The following is a 26329-nucleotide window of genomic DNA, read 5'->3' as shown; positions in this document are numbered from 1 at the left end:
TTAAAATGTTTCCAAATCCAATACTGCCCAAGCAAGTTCAACATTACCTGGCAGGAATGGTGTTTGGTGAGACTAACATGATTGCGTAGCTCAAACTTACGTAGCGAAACAACAAAATAAACAATTGTCACACATAATAACAGAAATATTTGTTATTAGAAATGTTGGCATACGCAGTTCATTCTGAAATAATGATTTATTTACGCTTTTCATGTCTATTAGTAATATAATACCGGTACAACTAAAAGAGTAGGGGACTATTTATACGAGTGTAACACAACTCTAACCATGTGTTTCTGTCTATCAAACACACCGACCCTCTCTCTCTCTCTCTTTCTCTCTCTCTCTCTTTGACACACACGCGCTGTACCCCCAGAGATCTTTCAGTACTAATCTCTTCTGCAGTACAAACATTACTTTTGTAGAGGGTCTTATTTTTCTCTTTTTTTAAATTCCTGTTATTTTATTTAATATCTGGAAAGTGTGACACCAGCTACCAAGGCATCCCACTCTTCTTTCATACCCCTGGATCTTTTTCTTCTTTCTTTCTCTGGGACCCCAAACTTTCTCAATCTGGTACTTTCTTGATCGAGAGCGCCATCCTTCCCCTCTCTTTCCTGCCCCTTCTGTTTCTTTTTCTGGCTATGCACCATGCTGTCCTCCCCTACAGTGATCCTTCAGCCCTACGGACTCCCTGTTTACCCCCAGACAGCTTCCTGCTACCCCAGCCTAGTACAGGTAAACATGTCCCTTTATCGTGGTTTTAATACTGTTTCTGGAATAGTTGGTTTATATCTCTTTCCCCTTCCTCTCTTTGTTGTCCTTGTCATTGTTGGTGTCAGATATGCAAATTGTAAGGCCTGTACACAACTGTCATTGTCAAGTAAAAATAAGTTAATCTTTATAATGGCTGCACAGAAATAACCATTTTGCATAGTTGCGTTGCAAAATTATATTGTATTTTTTAAATAACAAGCTTTGGAAAAAGTGCATTTTACTTTTTTGTTGTTGAAAAAGCATACTTGGAGTCATTTAAAGTCACATTTATATTTTTACATTTTATTTGTTCATGTAATTAAAATGTTACCATTTAAAGCACATTTTTAGGTAACCTATACGGAACTGAACATTGCGTGTGGTTTTGACTTTTGACTTTTGGTTATGATGTCCTTCATTGGGTCTGAAGAGAGGACGTCTAATGTGTTTCTCTCTGTCAAGGAAGGACACTGTGTCCCACTATTGGTTATATTTGTCCCGACGAGGTAGCCTAAACAGGTTCAGTGTGTGTTTGTGTGTACGTGATTGTGTGTTTGTGTATGTGTGTGCATGTAAGAAAAAGAGAGTGAGAGAAATAAAATATCAGGACAGCTGATAAGCAACGCGTGTCTGTTTTTTCTCTCTGTCACTAGCTGTATTTTTAGTCTGTGCTTCTTACTACACACAGGTTACATACATAGAAATAGATATAGAGTCTTAGATTGCCTCTTGAGTTTATCTTAAGTGATAGGCAGCGACAGATTATATATTTTAAATAGCAGAGATCTTAAAACAGAGGAATGGATATTCAAAAGAGATCATTTAAACATTGTTTTTTTGCATAGGACAACAAATACTCATTAATTTTGATTTGTATGTTTGTGTGTGTAAACAATCTCTGAGTCTGTTTTTTATGAAACAAAAACAGGACCGTGGCATGAACTGAAGAAAGCTTGAGTGATATAATCTACTGCTTCTCATTTCTAAAGGGACTGTTAATACATGTAAATAAAATTAGGATGCCTGGGAAAGTGGTCATTTATACAGTTTACTCTGTTTGATTAAGGATACATTGAGTAGCTCTTGTCATTGGGACTGTGCGTATGTGTGTGTTTGTGTTTAAAGGATCCCTCAGCTGTCAGATCAGGCACCTGGCATCCTGCCTCTGATCTTTAACCCCAAACCTGACAGCTGAAGGGCCGCGTGTGCGTGTGTGTGTGTGTGTGTGTGTGTGTGTCTGGAAAGTGGAAAGGTAAGCACAAAGGCCTTATTTAAATACTCTCACGAGAAGGGAACATGGAAACAGTAATAAATCATCTACTCAGGCCATAGTTGGTAACCAGCATTTAGTTACTGTGTTTAGTTACAACATTTTATTATGTATTTACGTTATGCATTTTTAACTTTTGATGATTTGGTTTGCAGCCGCAGTGGTGACGCTTTGGTGATATTTTGTCAGCACATTGTTGCGATTCAGGTCGCAGGTCTGACAACACCTGTTTTAACACTTGTAAAACCTCAATGGGGTGTCAGGTTACTCTTGTGAGATGAGAAAATGAGAGTTAGCTATGTCATGTTCTTGTGAATGTTGGTCGCAGACAGTCATAACATTGTGGTTTTATAGCGCAAAGTAAATAATGGCTTTGATAAAATATAGGCCTTACTGTAAGGTGATACTTCTGTTTCTGCTGAGGAATTTAAATGCGGTGGTGATATTTAATCTGAGCGTTCCTCTGTATGTCACAGTTTATCAGTGAAGTCTAAATTTACTCTGCTTGCTCTGTTGGGTTAAAGGGCTGATAAGAGTAAACACATGGCGAGATATGAGTATGTGTGCCAGACAGGGAAAGGAGTTTTTTTTTTACATCCGTTATGTATATTTATTTATACCCGTCATACGCAATAATGAAATTTAACAGTTTTCTTTCAGATGCAGATTTTTTAAATATCACATAACATATCTACACCAAATTTAAGATTGTATTTGTAATCAAATTTCAATTCAGTAACATAATTTTAAGTGAACATAAACTGTTTATAGTGAATAATCGCTATGATTAATTTGAGTGATCTTACTCGTCATACACAATAGATCAAATAAAAAAGAGCACAGCATTGGATTTTTATATTAACTTTAATAAGAATGGGCATGTGTCGGTTTAGAGTATAGGAGGGGGAATTGATTGACATGAACAAATGAACACAGCTGGTGTAAAGACCCCACATAAAACAGATTTGGTTGTCTGTGATTGGTGGGTGTAAGAGACTTATGGAAAGGTGGGCGGGCAAAAAGCCTTGCATTTAAGCATGCATCAGTTGTTTGTGAGTATTGGGCTGCCTGTGGAATGCACTGAAGCGGTGAGACTTTTCATTTGTGCTACATTTATTTAACTAATTTCACACTTTTTGTCTTGTGTTTTGGTTTAGCTTTGTCTTCTGTTGTTTTTGATCTGTGGTTATATTTTAATTTCTGATAACAATGCTGTTCCAATATATGTTGCCTTTTTATTATTGTAGAAGAAGCTAAATTCAGGACTAGACTGTTTTTAACCAAAGACTAATTTTTTTATTATTTTGTTAAAATACAAAATTTTCGCTAGAAATTATTATGCAAAAAATTAGCAATCCTTCATGTTTTATACATCTTAGTACTGTGTGAAAAATATTTTGTTTTGTTAAAAATTAAGCTTAACTGTATAACTACAAAATGACTTTTAATAATTTTCACTTTAACATAGAAACTCACAATACTTTACATGGAAATTATATTTACTAACATGTTGATAAACAGCATCTTTGTATCTTATAGGGAGCCGCCGCCCAAGAGGCGGGGCCAGGCAGTGGTGACCCTTCACTTCCTCAGGTCTATGCCCCACCCCCTTCATATGCCCCACCTGGTCAAGCTCCACCCACATCTGCTGCCAGGCTCCCACCCCTCGATTTCAGCTCGGCTCATCCCAGCTCTGAATATCCCGATCATCATCATTTGAGGGTCTACCAGGGCCCTCAGCAGGAGTTACAGGAGTCTGTAACTGCCAATAACACGGTAAGAAATAACAATAAATACCTGAATCCAGATGATAAAGAATCATAGATTCAAAAGTGTGTAATAATAAAGATCTGCTGGTGATCAGAATATAACCTTTAATAGGCCTACACAAAAAAAAATGCTGGGTTATTTTCAACCCAGAGTTGGGTCTAATAGGGACATACACGGCTGTTGGGTTAAATTAACCCAGAAAATGTTTATATTTGAGCCAGCAATTGGTTAAAAAACAACCTATAGGCTGAATTGCAGCCCAACTTGTTGGGTTCGTCCCTTTTTTTGACCCAAGCCTGGGTTGAAAATAACCCAGCATTTTTAAAGTGTACAGTTAAGGAGTCAAACCCCTATCAGTAATCCATCAAGTAAATTAGCAATTTTTGTGCAAAGGGAATTTTTAAAAATAACTTGGTTTGAATTAGTTTAAATAGGTAGTTTAAAATGCACACATGTCAGGAATTAAAAAAAAAATTTTAGTTAGAAACACTGACCCTTTGCAGTCATTATATTTTTCCATAGGCTAAATGAAATTATTTTGGAAACTTATTTAAGCATTCCCAGTTTTTCATTATACAATATCATTATATCCATTTATATTCAATGCATTTGCATCGGAAAAGGTATAGGAATATGTATGGACTGATGATATACAATCTTGTGCATTGGGCCTCTGGGATCTCCAGGCTAGGATAAAAATAACTTTATGTCCGTTACATGGCCCCTTTTGCCTTGGCCATGTATGGAAATTCAGCTTGCTCGGAGCACAACATATATGAATGTGCAAGCTTATTATTTAAAATGAAATGTAATCTTCCTTTTCCTGTTTTATCTTCTGCTTTTCAGTTTTCCTTTTGGAAGATTTGATCTTAAATGTTTCCCAAATGATGCTCTGCTAAACAGAAACCCATGTGGTTAATTAGGAAATATTTCATTGAGTAGAGACCTAATTGATTTTCATCTACATTTAATATTGAGTTTATCTATATATCTATATCACTGACTTAGGTTTTCCAAAAAAGAGTACTTACTCTAAATTTAGTGGGACGGCACAGAAAAAATTAGAATATAATTTTCTAGAAAACATTTAAGAAATTCAGTCGGTTAGGTTTCACAGAAATATAGGATATATAAGAGATATATACATTTTATCTTCACATATGACGCTTATTTAACAATGTTAAATTGGCACCATGGTAATAAATCACAACCCAGAAAGAAATGTTTTTTCAAAATGTCATTCTGCTAAAATATGAATCTTGAACCCACACTATAGATTTTATATAATATATATTTAGGCATCACTAAATGCATTTAATATTGGAGTGTATTTGAAAGGTGTTTTGGATTTTGACTGTGAATAATGGCTCATCAGATGCAGTAATTATAATATATCAACGCTTTATAAATGAGCAACTCGAGTAAATATTCCTGTGCTGAAGAAACTGTGAGAAGGATTCAGAGCAGTATTTTACCATAAAACTATACTTCACTTAAAAGATTTACTTTGTACTTGTCAGACAATTTTACTGAAATGTTTTTTTTTTGTTGTGTGGCCACATTGCTTATATCACTAGAGAGCACCAGAGTTACAAGGTCCAGGTATTGGGACTATGACACGCCGCCATGGAGGGAGGGGTCAGGGGGGGAGTCAGACGGGATGACCCCTCCCCCCTCAACTATGTTTCTCAGGTCCAGTTAGATAAGCTTTCTGCATCTTGTCGTGATATTATCACAAACTTTCCCATCACACCTCCCTTCTCTTTTTGTCACCAATACCCTCTCCCCCGGCCTGGATGAATGTTATGTTGGTGTATTTTTGATAGTATTCCCTTGTGTGACACTTGCTGTTGTAGTCATTACTGCTAGCAATCAGCCCGGCAAAGCTCAGAAGTAACCATAACAACAATCTGTTTGCGTGTGTGAACGTGTGTGACGCTGTCTGTTTTATATTTCCTTATTAATACACTTTGTTTTGCAATCTTTTGGGTGACTATTGCTAAAAATAGCATTATGCTGCAGGTTTTTGGTGACCTTTAAAGTGCGTAAGCAAAGAATTTCTGCTTTTTATTTTAGGGTATTTTGTGTTTTACTTTCTTTTTCACTCTATTCACTCGGTTTTGTTTGTAAGAAACAATTGCACAACCCAATAGCGAGAAATATTTATATAAAAATAAGAAGTAAAAAGAAAAAAGTTTGCATTGACATTACCGCCATTAGTCATAGCAGTGGTTCCCAAACTGGGGGGCATGAGATGGGGACAGTTTTTTTAATTCTCTACATAGTTTTTTTAAATTATAAGTTAAAGATTGTTTTATGTCATTACATTTCTTTAAGAAGGGGGGATGCAGGGGCTTGCACACCAAAAAGTTTGAGAAAAGTGCATACATTTAATTCACATTCTTTAAAATAACGATGCTATAAAATGTTCTTTAAGGTGATGCCATAAAATCTTTCATGTGACAGATTTTGTCTAATCTTTATTTCCATTTTATTGTAAAATGCAGGGAACTTTTTAAATTGTAGCATGGGGCATTTAAAGAGGGAGAAAATGAATAGAGAAAGAGGAAATCATTACAATCCTAGCTGAAAAATAATAAAATAAGCAGATAAATTATTTAAAAGTTTTAATGCTTATCTATGCAAGTATCTTTTTAGCCCAAGTGTAACAAAACACAATGAAATCTCTTACGTATAACTGGATAAACCAAATGCATAGTTTCTTTGTCCTGTTCAGATTCAAGCCATTCTTTCAAACCGGTCCTGTAAAGTAGTATTCACTCTTAAAAATAAAGGTGCTTCACGATGCCACCAAAAAATAATTTTTGGCTAAATGGTTCACTGTCAGAAAAAATGGTCTGTAACTGTCACTAGCGCAGTACCTTTTTAAAAAGTACACCTTTGCACCTATAGAGAGTTCATGTTAGTATCTCAAAGGTACATATTGGCAGGGTGCGAATTGTAAAAAAAATCAGAGAAAGCTCATCTGTCGCTAGAGCACTTCTTAGGAAGTGAGGTTTACTTTTACTGCACAGACTTACTGACTTGCTGCCCTTCGTTACAGAAACTTCATGCAAAAACACTTGTTTATAATCATAATATTTAATAGAAAAAATGCAATGCACAGCATACTCAATATAACCATAAATAGGTTATATGCCTACTAAGATAAGACGTCAGACCTAAGAAATAGTCTGTTTGATGATTGTGTTTTGACCTCTTGTTTGCTTTCCTGTGTCATCCTTGGAATTCCCCTCGATTAACAACAGCTGTCTCATGCTCAGTGGTAATATTTCCTGGACTTGTTTTGTGACGGTTCTGTAAAATACGATACGATATGCTGCTTGGAATTCTTTTTATTTATTATTTGGTTGTTTTCGTGCTGAAATAGACTATTGGTGGTTGGCGACAGGTAGAAATGCCGGGCATGAATTAAATAAGGATCATGATGCAACCTAAACGCGCTGTCATCTATCGTCACAGGAGCAGAAGTGGTAATACTTAATTCCTGATTTAACTGTTGTTTGCACTATACCGGCAGCATATTTACTTGTATATTAAATTATCTTTAATTTAGGCCATTTATATGGCGTTTGATGACTAGTAATCATGAAGGGATACATTTTGATGAAAAATAATTTATCAGTGGCAGGAGTATAAAGACCAGATAATCTTCCCCACACCCCCAACAAATCGCACCCTGCATATTGGTACCAAATGTATAGGGGAGAGCGGGGTACAACCTAACGCTTTTTGGTTTTGGCTAAATCATTCAAAAAATATATGAGTTTGATTAATTATATTTTTACACAAGCAACACACACATCTCTGCTAAACATTTGAAGTTTGTTTCTAGTGCTTACCATTCTTGGACAATTACACCAAACGTGACAGAAGTACAAACGTTACAACTTACCCCATAAGTGAAGTTAATTGTAACAGGCAGGGGGTTAGTTTTAACACTTGCTAAAAATTAAGTTTGCAGGCAAATAATTCAATACTATTTTGTCTATATACTTGAAGTGGATATTGTTTATATATCTGTCTATAATAGACAGGTATCCATACTGAATTCATTCATCCAGCCTTTTTCTAACAATAGTTCAATTATAAATGGATAAAATGTCTAAATATGTGAGAAAAAGCAGCACAATTATGACAAAACTTTTTATATGTAACCCAGTCTGTAACCATACTACAGTTTCAAAATCAAATTTTGAGATAATGAGCATCAAAGTCTGATTTTAGCCATTCATTTCATTATGATTTCAATCTTTGAGGTGACCTTATTCAATCAATATTAAATATATAAACAAACATAAATTTGACACACAATTTTTGATAAGACAGGCACATTTACTTTGTTGGCAGCCAGCAATCATTCGTGTAGCCAATTTATGCCAACGGCAAGATATACGCTAACGTTAGCGGTTTTCATATCGTCAGTGCTGAGGGGTTAGTTTGGAACACAGCGTTACAATTAACCCCGCTGGGTCAAAATATTTTCAAGCCCACCAAAAGAGACATATTCAAAACCATGCTCTGTTTTAGTCAACAAGACACTGATTAATATGACATAACATTGGATTTGGTATCTTACACACCCAACTTAGAAACAAAAAAAAACATATGATGAAAAATTTTTACTTACGTGCCACCAAAACACTCTCTAAAAAAAAAATTATACATTTCCAATAATTTGCGGGAGATCGTCTTTTGGCAGCTTAAAAAAATACCGGAAAACAAAACCTTGTGCAACAATGTAAACAGTCTGTGTTACAACTAGCCGCGCACGCCTACATATCTGCACCTAAATGGTAGGCCTACATATTAGGACCTAGTTAAAGGGTACTGCCCCAGTACTATCTGACATGATGTTGTGTTACGATATTCAATCAGATAGGGCTTTCAGATCATACATCTTGACTGAGCATTTTTAGTCATATAAATTTAATTCAAGAACAATTCGATGTGAAAATAACAAGATTTGTCAATTGCCCACCGGTTGAGAATCACTGTATGGCATCACCTTGAAGAACCTTTTGTAGCGCCTTTACTTTTAAGAGTGTATTGCAGATGTGTACTGGATGGGTTAAGGCAGTACGGACGCATCCGAGTGGCCATTTTGCCTTACTGCTTTAACTCTGCCCTACAGGAGAATGTAATTGAATGGGTTACTTTGCTCATTCTAATAACAACTCTTATCATCTGCATAACATTTTTCTTACTACTGTAATATTCATTTAACTTACAGTTATTAGTCCTGCCCTTAAACTTCCTGTTGTTTCTTTTTGGCCTTTTAAGCATTTCTTTCCTCCTCTGTATTTTTATTTTTGTCACTGTTCTTTTCTTCTAGCGTTTGGCTCTTTCTGAACATGTTTAATACACTTTGACTTTTTAATCCATCTTTTAAATGGTAACCGTTTTGTGGCATTTAGTGCGAGGCTATATGCAGACATACCAACTGGCATCGTGATGCATTGTGGGATAGTGGATGTGTTGGGTTTGACGCACAAACACTTCTTTGTATTGATCTGCATGGGGACATTTTATTCACAGTCATGTCAAACAGATGCAATAGGAAACGCTGTGTAACCATGCATTACAAATGATTGTTATGTTTCACACTATTGCAATATTATAGTAAAAGAGTACACATGGTTGAGTATGCTACTTTCAGCGGCTGATTTAATGACTTCACTGAAGTAAACTGTGTTTATGCTCTATTTTTAGTGTTTTTTTTACATTTCTATTTCTAACAGGCATGTACTTAGACAGCTCACTAAAAAAATGGAAAGTTGATCACATGTCCTCACTTTTGCTTGAGAGGAGTCACTGGATGAGGAATGCTCTTTTGCGTTTTGTTGTGGTCACAAACCAATAAAATGTTAGATTTCTGATTAAGTAATTCGAATATGTTTGAGAAGAAATCTTGCCTTAGACAAATACTAGTTAGTAACATGTACTAATGTTTCTTTCTGTTTTCTCTCTGTAATTTTCTCTGTACCCCTTCTTTCTAACTTCCTCCTCAATCTGTCCATATTTTTCTGACTTTCTCTATTATTACTTCTACCACAACATCCCTTCCCTCTCTTTCATTTCATTCTCGCTCACAGGACAATACTTTGGCTCCCGTAACATCTGACCCGCAGTCTCTTAGTGTTTCCGTGGCAACTGGGAGTGGTACGAGTGGAAGTGAGACAGAGGGAGGTGGCAAGGCCCAGCCTAAAAGACTTCATGTGTCAAACATTCCTTTTAGGTTTCGTGATCCAGACCTCAGGCAAATGTTTGGGGTAATTCCTGTTTGTCCCATAAAACATTACTACACTAACACTTACAGTACATGAAACAATCTGTTACATGAAACTCTCATATGATTCATATCTGTCATATCATTTCTCTGTTTCACTTCTCAGCAATTTGGCAAAATTCTAGATGTGGAGATCATTTTTAATGAGAGAGGATCAAAGGTCAGTTATGTTTAAAACGTCTGCTGAGTTACTTTACTTTTCTAAAAATGTGATTTCATTGCAGTCTATTTTTTTACTAGGGTTTTGGATTCGTGACATTTGAGAGTGCAGTGGAAGCAGACCGAGCAAGAGAGAAGCTGAACGGAACGATCGTCGAGGGAAGAAAGATTGAGGTACGGTGGCACTTTTGGTTCCTGTATCTCAATTGTTATGGGTTCCCAAACTGGTAGAGCATGGCACTTGAGCTTTATAATGCCAAGAGGTTTGATTGCAAAGAAATAAAAATTCACAAACGTACTGTATGACAATGTAATGCTGCTGTCTTTAAGAGAGAGAATATAAAATAACACTCTTTCATAGGTGAACAATGCCACAGCCAGGGTTGTCACAAAGAAACCTCAGACACCTTTAGTAAATGGTAAGTTTATGTCTAAAAATTGTGTAGTGCAGTGCACTTTATCTAATATCAGATACAATTATAAAATGTTGCTTTCTGTACGTTCACATGAAGAGCCTGCAAAACCCTCTAAATGTAAATGAACATTTTAATTTATACTACGGGTCCGTTGAATGCTTGAATCTGATTGGCTGATGAACGTTGTGAGGTGTGCAATTATTTTCTGGGAAACGCACAGCGAACGTGGTTTCAGGCAGCTCTCTTGACTGCATTACGGTTCCATATCACTTTGCATAGTTAACTGTAATAACAGACTAACAAAAACAACATGACAGACGATTCTCTCACTCGCTCTCTCTCACTCGTTCTCTCTCGCTTGCTCGCTCTCTCTCTCTCTCTTTTTTTTCATTCTCTCTTTGTGTCTTTGTCGCTCTCTTTCTAAAAACTTCATTAATACCTGCATTAGAATGCTATTAACGGCTCAAGCCTCCATTGCCAGCTTTAAAATGACGTTTTGAAACAAGCAAAAGAGCCGTTGGATGAGACGCGGAAGAAATGGTCCTACTCACAATAGCGATTTAAGTACAAAAACCGGATGAATCCCTTTAAATATACCATCTGATCGATGTCTTGAGGTGTGATAACTGTAGTATTAGTAGAATAATTTACTCCGGGCTGTTGAATTATTGAAAAATGATGCACACCCGACTGACCCGATGTACTTACTTATTCTACCAACAAACCAGTATTTCTGAATGGCCTTAGGCTGGAATTAAGCATATTTCAAGTGAGAGTATTTGATGAACGTATAATATGTGCCGAGATTATTCGGTTAATATCATTATCTTATTTTTGGCTGGGTTGGCATTTAGAGGCTTTTGCGTCTGAGTTCTTCATATATCCTCACCTATATACTGTGTGTTTCTGTAGCTGCTGGGTGGAAGATAAATCCAGTAATGGGTGCCATGTATGCTCCTGAACTTTATACAGGTATAGGTATTTTCATTCTTCATTTGACTTTAATTTTGTAGTTTAAAACTAGTTTTGTAACAGTTGTAATGATGATGTATTGAAAGCCAAACAATTCTGTAATTTATTTTTTTAGCCCTAATATTCAGTTTTTTGTTTGTTTATTAGTCGCCAGCTTCCCTTATCCTATGCCCACGCCAACCTTGGCCTACAGAGGCTCCACACTCCGTGGTCGTGGCCGAGCAGTCTACAATACCATCCGGTCGGCTGCAGCAGCGACAGCCACACCCACCGCGGTACCAGCCTATCCAGGGTCAGTGACTTTCTTAATGACCTTTTTATCAATATTTGTGACACCTTTTTTGGGCTATTTACACTAATGGGGTTTAATTTACAAAGTAAATCATTATTACTTATTAACTAACCCTCTTATCAGCTCGCTTAACATAATTAATGCTAGTGATCCTCTTAAGCTGGACTTATGTAGTGTTTCTTGTCCTACTGCAGTGTTGTATATCAGGATGGATTGTATGGTGCAGAGGTCTATGTAAGTATCACTAACTCCCTATATCTTATTTACTGGCATGTTTAAGACAATTCATGTCGAAAATAGAGTATTATATATATATATATATATATATATATATATATATATATATATATATATATATATATATATATATATATATATATATATATATATATATATATATATATATATATATATATATATATATATATAGATTTTTGATAGTTATTATCTGGTTATTCTGTGTTTGTAAACGTACTTGATGAGTAATATTGTGGTCTAGTAGAGGAAATGGTGTTTTGTTCTTGGCAGAAACTGTACCTAAAAACCTCGACAGGAAGTTCAGCGGGTACTTGCTAAATGTCACCCAACATTTAAAAAATTCTTGATAAAAAATATTAAAAAATCCTTTGTTAAAATCATTTGGGTTGTGTTTAGCACAATTTTGTAAATTCTCTTTAATCTTCTGCTCATAACCACATAAAAGATATACAAAGTGGCCTCAGGGTCTCCAGGATTTGAAATAAACACAAATGCTCTTATAAGTGTTTGTAAATACCAAGGTTTGAGAAAATCAAGCTAAAGTCATTTTTTGAGGTTTTTCACATAAAATAATCCTACATAAAGAGCAATCTGTGAAAATATAACCATGAGTAAGGCCATGTCAATCAAGGACTAAAATTAAAGTGAAATGAATGATTGAAATCAAACTTTCTCAGATCTCAGAGACTTTAGACTGGATTTCATAGATATCACAGGATTTCACAGGTCACAAATACGTATGTACAGAAACTATAAGTGTTTAATAAATTACAGTGTATGTATATTTTACTTCCTCTCTTTAGGGAGGATATTCAGCCACATATAGGGTAGCGCAGTCTGCCTCAGCCGCTACAGCAGCCACATACAGTGATGGGTAAGCACTACACCAAAACCACTGAACTCATCAGTGTTACAGACATTATGACATTGTTACATATTATTGAATTTTCTTTTTTAATTAGATTATATCTATATAAACACATAGATATAAATATAATTCAGTATTTATTTGTGTATTAATGAATGTTAAGATATGGAAGAGTCTACACCACAGCAACAGACCCCTACCATCACTCAGTTGGACCTACCACCACTTATGGAGTTGGAACAATGGCAAGACACAGTGCTGCAATACAGCATTAAAGGACACTCATGCTCATTTTCCAGCTCCCCTAGAGTTAAACATTTGAAATCCATTCATCTAATCTCCAGGTCTGGCGCTAGCACTTTTAGCATAGCTTAGCATAATCCATTGAATCTGATTAGACCATTAGCATCGTGCTAAAAAAAACCAAAGAGTTTCGATATTTTTCCTATTTAAAACTTGACTCTTCTGTAGTTACATCACAGGAGTAGTGATATTATGCAATGCCCGAAAATAGTCCACTTGGTTACTTTCAATGGCAGGGGACTATTTTCGGGCACTGCGTAATATCACTACGTCTGCTGCAGCCATGTTACATAAGCAAAGTCCTTGATTATTACGCCAGAATGAGAGTTCTCATTTAATTTTCTGTTGGTCTTAGTACACAATGAACTACAGAAGAGTCAAGTTTTAAATAGGAAAAATATCGAAACGTTTTGGTTAATTTTTAGCGCGATGCTAATGGTCTAATCAGATTCAATGGATTGTGCTAAGCTATGTGAAAGTGCTAGCGCCAGACCCGGAGATCAGCTAAATGGATATCAAAATGGTAAGAATCAAACGTTTAACTCTAGGGGAGCTGGAAAATTAGCATATTTTCAAAAAAAGTGGAATGTCCCTTTAATGATGTGGTAAACTCATGGCAAGGTTTAATTTGACATGTTTAACAAAATCTTTGATTGCTTCTGTTTGTTTGCATCCAGGCAAGTTTGTATCGCGGAGGTTACAACCGTTTCACCCCATACTAAACTGAAAGACTCAACTCACTGACTTGCAACCCACTTCCACCAAGATGTTCTGGAAAATGATGAGACCTCCTTTTTCCTGTTCCAATCCTAAACTGTTTATGATTGTAAATACTGTGGCTCACATCTTATTTATTGGATGAATCCATTCTGAGAATATGCAGAAGTGTATTTGTGGACTTTTATTTAAGTCTGAAAGGAAACAATACTTAAACCAACCCCCTTACAAAAAGGGGAAAACAAGAATAGACAACTTTCTTGCGTAACAGACTGCACACTGTATAGCTACATATCATAAGTATAGCGGTCATAGAGGTATGATTTGCCTATAGAGCCACAAAGATAAGTGATAGACCTCACAAAGATTTTAGATATTAGTACAAAAGCTGAAGATGTTTTAAATGTTGCACTGTTGAATAATGATATGAAATATCCAAAGACAGGTGGAACATTCACCAAAGTGATGGATGCATAAGATCAGAGTTTGTATAGTTGATGTGTGTGTGTGTGTTGGAGTGTATTTGAGTGCGTGTAATTTAAATAGCAATACTGTGAGATACAGCAATGGCACTGACCTGTGTGATATATGTGATCTACCTCTAAGCAAGTATCTCTTTATCTCTCCTAAACCTCTGTTAACTTCTTCTGTTTTTCCTGCTGAGACATTTCTATATGTTTATTAATATGGCCGCTTTGCTCACACTGTTTCTTACAAGCAAATCTGTGGTGCTTTCCTTCCTGAATGTTTCTTTCTCATTTCCTTTGACGTATGTGTGGTCTGTTCATCTTGCTATTTTTTTCTTGCTGTGTTTTGAATGGTGTTCTTAGTAAATAAAGCTTACCCTTTACTTTTTTAGCTATCTGTTTCTTAGCTTCTTGTCATCTGGTGTGCTTTACTTTCTTTCCCCTCTGCTTTTATAGTATTTCCTGTTATTTTCTTATAGATGTTGCAGCTGATGCTAGTTTTCTCTGAAAATCTCTTTTAGGGGAATAATGCATGAATGTATTGAAATAATAAGATCACAAGAATTACAAACTGAAAAGTTTTTTTTACTACATCCATATTAGATTACATTACAGCAGTCTATGCAACGTCTATTAGTGACCTGCCTCCTTTTTGCCTTCCTTTCTTTATTTATTTTTTCTTACTTTCTTCTACATTCTTTTTTCTTAGTTTCTTCCTTCTTGTCTTCTTTCTTTTTATCTTTCTTTCTTTCCATAAATAACAATAAATTCTCAAGAATTACAAACTAAAAAGTTTTTTGCTGTATCCAAATTTAATCAAAGATAACATTTTATTTTATAAACCTATTGAAGATTACAATACTAAGTATTGGACAGATATTGCAATGTCTATTAGTGACCTGCCTCCTTATTGCTCCTTTTTCTTTTTTTCTTTCCCCCTTTGCCTCTTTCTTTCTTTCTTTCTTTCTTTCTTTCTTACCTACTTCCTTCTTTTTTCCCCTCCTTTTTTACTTTCTTCTTTCCATCCTGCCTACTTGGCTCTGCTGATTTTGCCAAGTGGTTTATGTCCTCAGGGCAAAATTATGTTGACCCTGGGACAACATTTCAATCAACCAATCAGATTTCAGAAGTACGTTTATAGTTTGTTTAAAGTTTAAGCTTACAACCAGGATTAGCTTTTAGGGTTTGGTTATGGTTTGGGGTGGGTTTAGGTTTTGTTTACAAAAATGTTGTCCTTGAGTCAAGTCAATATGTTGCACTGAGGACATCTCTTACTTGGCAAAATCAGTTCGAGCATACCTACCTACAATCTAGGAATGGCTGGGTTGTTTTTGACCCATGGTGGGTGGATGTTGGACGGAACACACTGCTGGGTTGGAATTGACCCAATGCTGGGTTGTTATAATCCATGGTTCCATAACAACAACCCAGCATTGGGTTATTTTTGACCCAGCATGTTTTCTGTCCAATATGAATATTCACCCATTGTGGGTCAAAAATAACCCAGCCGTTTTTAGAGAGTACCTACCTACCTTCCTTCCACCAATCCAGTACTTTATTTCTTTCCTACATTCTTTTTTTCCTATTTCCTTCCTTCCTTATATTCATACTGCCTTATGTTTGCCTTTCTTTCCTACATCCTTTCTTTTTTATTTTTCCTTCCTTCCTTCCTTATATTCATACTGCCTTATGTTTGCCTTTCTTTCCTACATCCTTCCTTCTTTATTTTTCCTTACTACCTTCCTTCCTTCCTTCCATTAATACTGTCTTCTGCCTGTCTTTCTTTCCTACATCCTTCTTTCTTTCTTTTTCCTTCCTTCCTTCCTTCCTTCCTTTCATCTATCCTGTGATTTCTTTTTCTACATTCTTCTTTCATGTCTTTCCTGCAGTGTTCCCTTGCTACTTCCTTTCTGTATTTCTTTTCGCTTTTGCTTACAAGTTTCCAGGTTTCTTTCTCCTCCCCTTTTTCTATTTATACAGTACTTTTAATGGCATTCCTCTGCCTCTGTGTTTCCTCCGCCTCCTTAACAGCTTATTGTTAGTAAGGAATTCTTTCATGGATATTAATAATTATTGTTTTGTTTCTTTCACTCTCGTTTCTGGGCCTCTATATTGCCTCCTGCTTTCCTCACGCTATTGTCTTACCTTCTTTACTATTTCAGTTTTCTATTTAAGTGTGCTTTTATTACTCCTTTTCTCTGATTTTCTTCCTGCATTTAATCTGTTCTCTCTGCTTTAAGCGTCTTTAGTTTATTTATTCTCTAATTTAGTTTAGTCGATCTCTTTGTTACTTTCATTTCTCTCTTTTACTCATAAATATTCTTCCAGACAGCTGTAAACACAGGACCTCATGGTGTCATTGCTGTATCACCTATTCAATGTTCTCTTTATTTGATTCACTACAGTGTAAGATAGGCTATGTTTTAATTGTACATTAAAACAGTTTAAATCTGTTTAAAGTTTGTGTTTGATACTTGAACAGACCATTTGTGACGTTTTTGACAATAAAAAAAAATTACATGTCAGCAAGCAACTTTCCTGTGACTGTGTAAGCCTGTAATGTTTTAAATATTTCATAATATAAATAATGACAGGCCTTCTCATTCATCTCAGTTTTGAAATATCCACACTAAAATGCCAAAAGTTTTGGGACACCTCTCCAAATCATTGAATTCAGGTATTCCAAACACTTCCAGAGAAAGGAACTCATTATCATACCAAGACATTTCGGACAACTTTGTGGGAAGAGTTTGGGGATGGCCCCTTTCTGTTCTTCCAGTGCCAAGCAAGGTCCATAAAGACATGGATGAGTGAGTTTGATGTGGAGGAACTTGACTGGCCTGCACAGAGTATTGACCTCACAGAACATCTTTGAGATGAATTAGAGTGGAGACTACGAGCGAGGCCTACTCGTCCAACATCAGTGTCTGACCTTCCAAATGTGCTTTTAGAAGAATGGTTCCCATAAACACACTCCTAAACCTTGTCTTCCAAAAAGAGTTGAAGCTGTTATAGCAGCAAAGGGTGGTCTAACTCCATAATACACTCTATGGATTAATAATGGAAGGTCATTCAGGTTTTTGCTATGTACTGTAGCTTTGTAATTTTGTAATAAAAAGCATCATAATGGAGTAGCCACTGGATAACAGAGCAAAGATATGGCTCATAAAGAACAAGTGTAGCCTACATTCTGCATCTGTATGCTTCTGTTCCAACAGACGGTACATCACGACACTATTTACGTGCCATTGCAGTTATTCCTCATCACTATTAAAGCAATAACTTGTTAGTGATATTGCGTTCATCAGTACGATAGCACAAAACAAAACAAAAGAAAACACCAACGATGTGGGGAACTACTTCATATCACAACAGATTCAAAGCAGGATAACGGTTAAAGTCTCCGTTACTAGAACTAGTGTAATGACCTGGCACTCAAGTGTGAATTGTGTGAGTCAGTTATGTTATTGGTTAGAAATAATGAAATAATTGAAAAAGGGAGTGTTTAAACGTGCATTTTAGTTTCAGTTTGAAGATCCAACAGAGTGATAACGATGAAAAGGTTCACGTAGTATCACATGGCTGATTCAGATTCGAGAACCACAAACTGATTGTATAAAATGTATTATTTGGATGTGTTTTTAAATCTTGCCATTTGCCAACTGTTAGGCAATTTTATAGACAAAATATCTGTAACATGATAAGTAGCAAAAGGACTGTGACACCCCCTTCAAATGATGGGGTTTTACCATGTGAGCACAAACCTTAATGCTACAGCATATAATAAATAGAGAATTTTGTGCTTTAGAGCAAAAATTTGTGCAGGGTCCTTCCTATTTAACATCACAATGACCCTATACGCAAAAAACAAAAAGATTAAGAACTTGACTGGTCTGCATAAAGCCCATAACTAAACCCAGCTGAACAACTTTGGTATGAGAAACCTTCACCCAAACCATAATTTCGGATAAGAAAAGGGACCTTCTAAAACAAAGATGGAAACAACATTTGTTGATATGGTAATGTATAGCATTTAATTAGAATTAGTGGAATAGTTTTTTAGAAGGGGGCGTATCTTACCTTTGTCAAGATGAGCTGTTCTAACTACTCAGTGTATTAGCATACCAAACCAAACCAAATGCTTTGCTGCTAGTAAATTGTTTGTAATATATTTTGAACAGTTTTTCTGTGCTATCACATTGTAATTGCTGGCCCCGGACTGGCCGCCCATACATTAATTCTCTGGACCTGTCCCTGGATGTGAATCAAAGGGTTAAATTGGAGGCATAATGTGTATTTTGTATATTTGTATATTTTCTTTTTCTGGTAAATAGCTAGTGTCGTGGAAAGCATTTCTTCTCACAGAAAGAAACCTCTCCAAAAACAAGGACTTCTTTGCCAAAGCTTAGACTTTACTGCTCATCTTATCTCACTTGTGATCTCTTTGATGGTGGCATAAAAGAACAGGTGCAGAATTCAGTGCACTAAAAATGTGGGAGTACAGGTCTGAGAAGCATGCAAAAAAAAAAAAAACTAAATACTACAAATTTCTTTACCAAACTTATTTATTTGTCATAACAGTCATGACAAGAAATTATACACCGGAAAGAGGTAAAATATCGCGCCATATTTAGGGCGTGACCGTGTCAATACACGTAATCGACCTGACGCGCTCTGGGATCAGTGGCAGTGCCAAGACAGACCTCAGTTCCTCAGTCTGTAGTAGTAGACCTTACTGCACTGGGAGATGGCTACAAGAGATTTTAGGTTTGCATTCCCTCGTGCATATATATGTAAGTACACGAATCGTTAGCTGAATGTTTGTTTGTGTTAAATGTAGTTTTTTTTTCTGCGTGGTATAGCGCGTGAACATTATTCTACATGCGGCTTTAAAGTGAAACTGTGAAAGTATTTTATCATGGTTGATCATCTCTAAACACTTTTGCGATTAGATATTAAACTGTATTTAGGCATTTATCTTATCAGATCGATTTAAAACAAAGTGATTATCGTCTGCCTTGTTTAATTTTAGGAGAATTACGAGTGTTAGTTGCGCATTTATAAGCATTGCGCAGTAGGTAATGCTTGTACAAGATACCGCTTGTGCAGGGTGTCCAGGGCGATTTATATTGTTTCTTATTTGTCTATGATATGATTGATTGTGTTTTGTTAACCGTTTTTGCACTACGGGGTTAGTTATTGTTAAGCACAAAGTAGGCTATGCTGACGCCATTTTCGGTTCTGTACCAGAATGTTTGCACTTTAAAGACGCACCAGCTTAAACGGAATAAGTGGACAAATGTAACTGTTAAGCCAAAGCATTGAATCAGGAAAAATTATTCATTAAAATTATAATATATTTTACAATAATTCTGTTGTCATCTTTTATATTGTTTAACATATAAACACATTTGTGCACAGTCAAAATTTTATTTTTGTGTTTGGAAGAACATATAGATTGAAATGTATTTTTTACACACGTGAGCACGCGCGGGCACGCACACCCCCTTGTATATTCCTGTTAAGTAGTAGCGGTATAGAGGTTTGTTAGGATTGTAAGAATGATAAGGTTTTACTTTTCTTCACAAATAGGCTTACTTTGGATCTTCAGTTATCTTGTGGAGGTACATGGTTCAAACTTGAAGTGTTGTTTTGAGGAATTGAAAAACAACTCAGTTTCCTATCGTCTCAGTGAGCCAGCCGGGCTTTCCTGCACTACAATATGGTCAAACAGGGTAAGTAGATGTCTTTAGCTAATAATACAAAATAATGTTACAGTTAGTTTAGTTTAATATTGATATTTACACAAGAGCTATGGTTTTTGAACCATATCATAAATGACTGTGATGACAGTGTGATTAATTTCCCCTGTTTTACAGACAAAGGTTAAGGCTAGTCCTAGACTAAAATATTTGTCATCACATGATCAGTCTCAACTGAAAATAACTTGCACTGACAGATCTTAAAATATAGCCAGTGCCATTAATTTGTCTCGAGATAAACAACAGTAGCTTTATAAAAGATGCTTAAACATCTAATCCTGGCTTCAGCTAGGCCTTGATTGTAAAATCAGACCATTGAGTACATTGAGACACAAATTAAGGGTGTGGTTTGTAGTTGTTGATACTGTAGAACAGAATGTAGATTATTGTCAATGTGTATGTACGTACAAGAGAAAATGCAAACAAGAAAACTTTACTGGTTTGTGTTTGTAGGATAGGGTTTTGGTGGATGAAAACGGAGACGTGGACCAGAAAATTGTTGTTTATCTTGAATCCCAAAAGTTAATTCTGAGACAGAACATGAAGGAAACGGACAAACAGGTCGCATACCGTAAAGACTGTCATCTTTCTGGGGTAAATGGTATAAACTAAACGTGACTCTGTCTGTGAAATCCAGATTAAATAATGATAATAAACACATAATCTATATATGAGGTTAGAAGCATCAAAGTTTGATTTCTGTCTTTGATTTAACTTAAGTTTCAATCTTTGACATCGCCTTACTTGGTCAATATTTAAGATATCAAGGTTGTATTTTCAAAAAATTTCTTTACATTATATAGGGTGATTTTATGTAGAAAGCAGTAAATAACAAAAAAAAAAGACTTTTGCTGGGTTTTACAGGCTGGGTCAAAAATATAATGCCAAACATTGATGATGTCAATCTAATGTTGTAAGTAATCTAGTCTTACTCTTTCCCCTCCTCTGAATCAACAGTATTCCTATGAAGCAAAGTGCATTGGTAAGTTAGTCTTTAACAGTCTTACACATTTAACTGTTATGTTGAAAACACAAGGTGGATCAATACAAGCTTAATATTTGCATACCCACAGATCCTTGTGCTGATGTGATCATTACTGGAAGTACTCAAGGTGAGATGCGCTACTGCAGATCAATGCAATATTGTCTTAAAACAAACTATTTCAAGCATAGATCTTGCTTTATTGTCGAGCTATTAGGATGTGCAGAGAATATGACCTCAAAATGTTATGTTGGGTATACGTCAAAAACTCTTTGTCTCTTCATGTCTCTTTCTAGTCACCCACAGCACTGTTGCACCTAATGGAGATACTATACACATTTGCATCATCTCCATCGTCAGCAGCAGCATAATCATCGCCATTATTGTCATCGTCACCGTTATCTGTTGTAAACGAAATCATTGCTCCCCACCAAAAGTTAAATGCAGGTAAATAAAAGTGATTCAGAAGTTCAATTTAGATTTCAGTTGCATGTGCTGCATGTTAATTTACTTCTGCACTGTGGTCTACTGTTTCATCAAATGTTACATATTACTCAACATACTTATTTCTGTTATCTTGAATGTTTTTAGGGCCATGTGGACAGCAGTGCCAAAGAATGCATCCATAGACGTCTGATACGCTTATGCCTTTTATCCACTTTCATGCATTTTGTGTAAATACAGTTTGTTATTTTCTGACCTGCATGCCATTCTTTAATCAGTGCCCAAACTCATTTTACCTGACGTCAGTGTACCAAAAAAATCTATTTTTGCTATACATAAAGATGTTGTTGTGGTTTTGCAAGTTTACCTGCTTGAATTGAAAAGTGGATAGTTTGGGTGAAAGAGGGATGCCAGATGAGTTGTAACTGCAAATTTTGTCTACTAATGTGCATGTGAGTGATAATTGACAGGGCAAAATAATCAAGTCTTTCCAAACATAAAAAATCTTAATCTGATAAGGGCTGTGGAAGTTCTCTATTATAATATTTTTATTATTAATAATTGTTACTTATATTATAAATAAGTACTATTTTTTTTATGATATATAACAACATAGTATTGTATAAGTTCTCAATTAATGTCTGAAAAAATATATAATAATATAATATATAATTAAATATACAATATACTGTATTATGCAAATACAATACTATAGTATTTTTAACAATATTAGAAATGTGACATAATAATAATATTAGTAATAATAATAATAAACTAATGAATTATGCTTTTTACCTAATATTTTTTTGTTTGTAATCTTTAGACATGCTAGAAACCTTTGTAAGCTTAATCTCAGCTGTTTTCTCTGCAAGCCAATGTATTTTGTATAATTATTATGTATAAATATATTTTATCAATGTGTCTTGTATAATGCATGCAATAATCATGTTTACTTTCATTTACTTAATAAATTTAGAAGACATAATAGAAAAAGTCACCTCTTTCTTGCTATTATGTTGCTTGTGAATACATGAACTGTTTATATTTTATGTTATTCAGATTTCCATATTTTGTCTAATTCAATTGTTTTTTAAGTGTGGCTTATGTTTTGAAATAATATCACTGACGCAAATAGTGCAGATGTGGTTGTTAAATAATCATTCTGTGAAAATGGACGTGTTTGTGAAATTGTTTCCTCGTGATTTACTGGCATTGTAACAGTCTTGCTAAGGGCAATGTGTGAATGAGAATGAGTCATACACAAACCGTGAGATATATACGTGACCATCTCTAAAAATGTGAAAATGTCTATGATGACACAAACATTCATGCAGTGTGTATTTACTCAGACCGTAAATGATTGTGGAAAGTGTCATGCAGATGTAGAAATGCTATTGTCATTGCAGTACTTCAAAATATTGAATAGATGTAAAACTAATATTAATTTGTGAATTGTATTATTGGTATTCTCTTTAAATGGTGCAATTTTGCTTGTAAATCAATCTAAAAGCGTACTCTGTCAATTTACCTCAATACTTTTGCTGCATATATCATTTAAGAACCAACCTTTTTATTTTTTAAGAGCTAAATTCATACTGTGTGACATCAATGCAATACATTTGTTTATTTGAACAGAAAGCAATAATCTCCTAAAATATCTCCTATTGTACACCACCCAGATCCTGTTCAGCCTGTAAAGTTAATACTGCATTTGAACAAATTGCTGCTCATGTTACAGCTTAATGTCTGAAAACATTGATCTTATGCAAAAATGTAAAAGGTATCCTTTCTATGAGAGTTTAGATTAAGGGGTATGTTGTTCAATTGAAATAGAACATTTCAATATGTAGATAAAATATAATGGAAAGTCCCCAGTCAGGGAGGGAGAGGGAGAGAGAGAGAGAGAGAGAGAGAGAGAGAGAGAGAGAGAGAGTGAGTGAGTGAGTGAGTGGAGTGTGTGTGTGTCTTGACTACTAGCGCACACCCTCCTTCCTTTTTGAGCATCTCTTTTTCTAATAAACAATCCATTTACTGTCAATCATGTGACTTCAAGGTGATTTGGGTGGTACATCTGAGATGAGGTCATTTTACCATGTAACAAACAAAACATGCACAGTGGTAGTTTCTAGGCCTTTGTTTTATTATTATCCATTACTTCCTCCTGATAACATCTAGTGGCCTGTTTTTTAGCTTGTGCATAAACCCCCGTGAAACAAGTCTGTGACAGCATAAACAAAAATTTAAAATCAGCACCCAGGCGTTTTGTTTATTTGTTTATTATCATATCCGCTGTCATCATCACCAAAGTGTAATCTAGTCAATGGAAAAAAATGTTATGACAAGGGAGTGGCATTCAAAGAAAGTGTAGTTTGTAAGTGTACATACCGACCAAACTTGCCCTGCCCTTGCAAACTGGTGACTCCTATGTGGGTCAATGCTTGCACGTCCACTACTGGAGGAACTCTTGAAATGGGTTTTTGGAACACCCTGGGGCGGGGGTGCCCGGCCCTGCTCCTGGAGGGCTGCCGTCCTGCAGACGTCGGTTCCAACCCAGCTCCAACACACCTGTCTGTAATTATCAAGCAACCCTGAACACCTTGATTAGCTGCTTCAGCTGTGTTTGATTGTGTCAAATGATTTTACAGGTGCAAAGAAATCTGCTTTTCAGATAAGCGTAGACAATAATCTTTAAGTTCTTATATATTAAAAATATTTATTTTAAGTAGCCTAAATAAAAAAAACTAATAGGTTTTGGTGCAAATTGCTGCCACAACCTGGATTGACATTTTTACACTTGCTAAGTGTGTCCCACATCAGGTGAATAATTTTACATGCACACTTGGGATCTTCACGCATACTAGACTAGAACACGGGCAAAATAGAGAAATTACGTCATGTAGTTAAGCAGTCAAGGGCAAAGACCTCATGTGTGGGTATTTGGACGCAGGCCAGACTCGCTCCCTCTATCAAATTCGTGGGTCCGCCTGTGGAACGCACTTTAACATGGGGGCGGGGATTTCCCCTATGGGATTCCCCGAAGGATAGCTGGAAGTTCACGAGTGCGTGTCTAAAAGTGGAGCGGAACGCACGCAGTCCTATAACAGGAAGCTTTATAAGGGTTAGTGATGTGACAATCACAAGTTCATGACATTCAATTAGGCCTATTCAGGAATGCACTATATTTGCTAAATTATCACATAAAACCAACATGTAATATAAAAATACATAGCAATGCAAACAAATATAAATTCATAAAATTGCGTTCTGAACAGTACTGCGGGTGACAAAGAGATTTGTTTAGAATTCAGTTAACGAAGCTGCTACCCTAACGAGACGGCCCTGCCATCTAGTGGTGTAATACAATAATCTAAAATAAATGTTTTTATTGTTGAATATGTTGCACCAATGTCAGACAGACTTTTATCTACTATTTGCTTCTGTGCTTGTGTTTATAAAAGTGCAGAAGGTCTGATGTTTGCATGTTTACAAGAATAAAGATTTACAGGACCTAATCTGTTGATATTGTGAATTTGGTGAGGTTATGCACAATATTGTTTTCAGTTTGGCTTCACAGAGAGGACACAAATGTTTTATTATTGTGTATATTGTGGTAGACTGGTAACATACACTACTCTGAACGAAGTATCTCACTGATACTCAAATTACCTGCTTCCCATCTATGCAGTTTTAAAAATACAATACTATTGATTTTTACTGGAATCTAAACACCCCCCTTTTTCTTTAAAAGTGCCACATGCACTTTTTTGTAAAAGATGAATCTTCATATGTCTCAGCTATGACACATTGTTAAGCTGATTCTTGGATGCAAAAAGTTGGATGTAAATAAGGTGGATGTGAATTTACTATAAAAAAAGTTTTCGTTAAGGAAGCTCTGACATATTTTACAACAACAACATTTCTTTACAAGTACAGAAAATCTTACCTTGTAAATTATAGTAGAATACACAACTGAGAGTGAATTCAAGCTAACATAAAAAAAGAAACATAAGAGACTGATAAAGAGTATATTTTAGTTGTCTGATGATTATATTTCCAATGCATGCTTTCTGCGTAGTGTAGATTTTCAAGAGGGGTGAGTACAGAGCCATACTGTAAATCACGTTCACATTCTTTCCTTCATTTGTTCATTTTTCTTCTCTTCACCTCCCACACTCACTGTAGTGATACAATTCTGTCTCACGTCTCTTATTCTGCATGTGTCTCTTATTAGCTGTATGCATTTCCTTATGTGTACGCAGAGAGAGACTACAGAGAAAAAATAGAGGAATGCAATATTTATTGTATATTCTGTGTGTGGACGATCTGAAAAGACCTACTGAGTTTCTAGCGGCCCTCTCCACATAGAATAGCAGAAAACCATATACTTTACACTGAGTATAAGTATATAAACTAAAATCTAATGACTAATAAAGAGTCCGTTTATCATTCTGAAGTGTTAACAGCATAACTGGTAAGCCTGAATGACTCACACAGGCGGACGCATGACTTTCTTCCTATTCTATTACATAAGCAAAACCTTTCATTTGTAAATACTGGAACTAACAAGCAATTCTGAGCTAATA

At 35.7% G+C, this 26329-nt stretch overlaps 1 protein-coding gene and 1 long non-coding RNA gene across 3 annotated transcripts; one reads left to right on the top strand and one right to left on the bottom strand.

Moving 5' to 3' along the window:
- Nucleotides 1-373: 373 nt before the first annotated feature.
- rbfox1l (RNA binding fox-1 homolog 1, like) lies at nt 374-14312 on the top strand. Its single transcript, XM_055210405.2, has 12 exons — nt 374-738; nt 3566-3802; nt 9913-10089; nt 10213-10266; nt 10347-10439; nt 10627-10684; nt 11594-11653; nt 11801-11945; nt 12140-12179; nt 13007-13077; nt 13235-13316; nt 14052-14312. The coding sequence occupies exons 1-12, from the start codon at nt 652-654 to the stop codon at nt 14094-14096; spliced, it is 1149 nt and encodes a 382-aa protein (XP_055066380.1). The 5' UTR covers nt 374-651; the 3' UTR covers nt 14097-14312.
- A 1769-nt stretch (nt 14313-16081) lies between these two features.
- Nucleotides 16082-16584, bottom strand: LOC129448214 (uncharacterized). Of its 2 annotated transcripts, XR_012371721.1 has the most exons (3): nt 16495-16584; nt 16256-16427; nt 16082-16182 (listed from the first exon to the last, which is right to left on the bottom strand). It is a non-coding gene; the product is annotated as an uncharacterized lncRNA (long non-coding RNA). The 2 variants fall into 2 exon arrangements; XR_008645673.2 differs by having other exon boundaries at nt 16082-16427.
- Between the last annotated feature and the right edge of the window lie 9745 nt (nt 16585-26329).

This window comes from Misgurnus anguillicaudatus, chromosome 10, assembly GCF_027580225.2.
Source record: "Misgurnus anguillicaudatus chromosome 10, ASM2758022v2, whole genome shotgun sequence".
Lineage (NCBI taxonomy): Eukaryota > Metazoa > Chordata > Actinopteri > Cypriniformes > Cobitidae > Misgurnus > Misgurnus anguillicaudatus.
The sequence above is the reverse complement of the archived record's forward strand: the minus strand, read 5'-3'. Positions and strand labels throughout refer to the sequence as shown.

Excerpts from the sequence above, each read along its gene's own strand:
- rbfox1l (XM_055210405.2), top strand. The coding sequence starts at position 652 with ATGCTGTCCTCCCCTACAGTGATCCTTCAGCCCTACGGACTCCCTGTT. Across the intron at positions 11,946-12,139 it reads GCGGTACCAGCCTATCCAGG|TGTTGTATATCAGGATGGAT; the intron begins GTCAGTGACTTT and ends GTCCTACTGCAG. Across the intron at positions 13,078-13,234 it reads GCAGCCACATACAGTGATGG|ATATGGAAGAGTCTACACCA; the intron begins GTAAGCACTACA and ends ATGAATGTTAAG.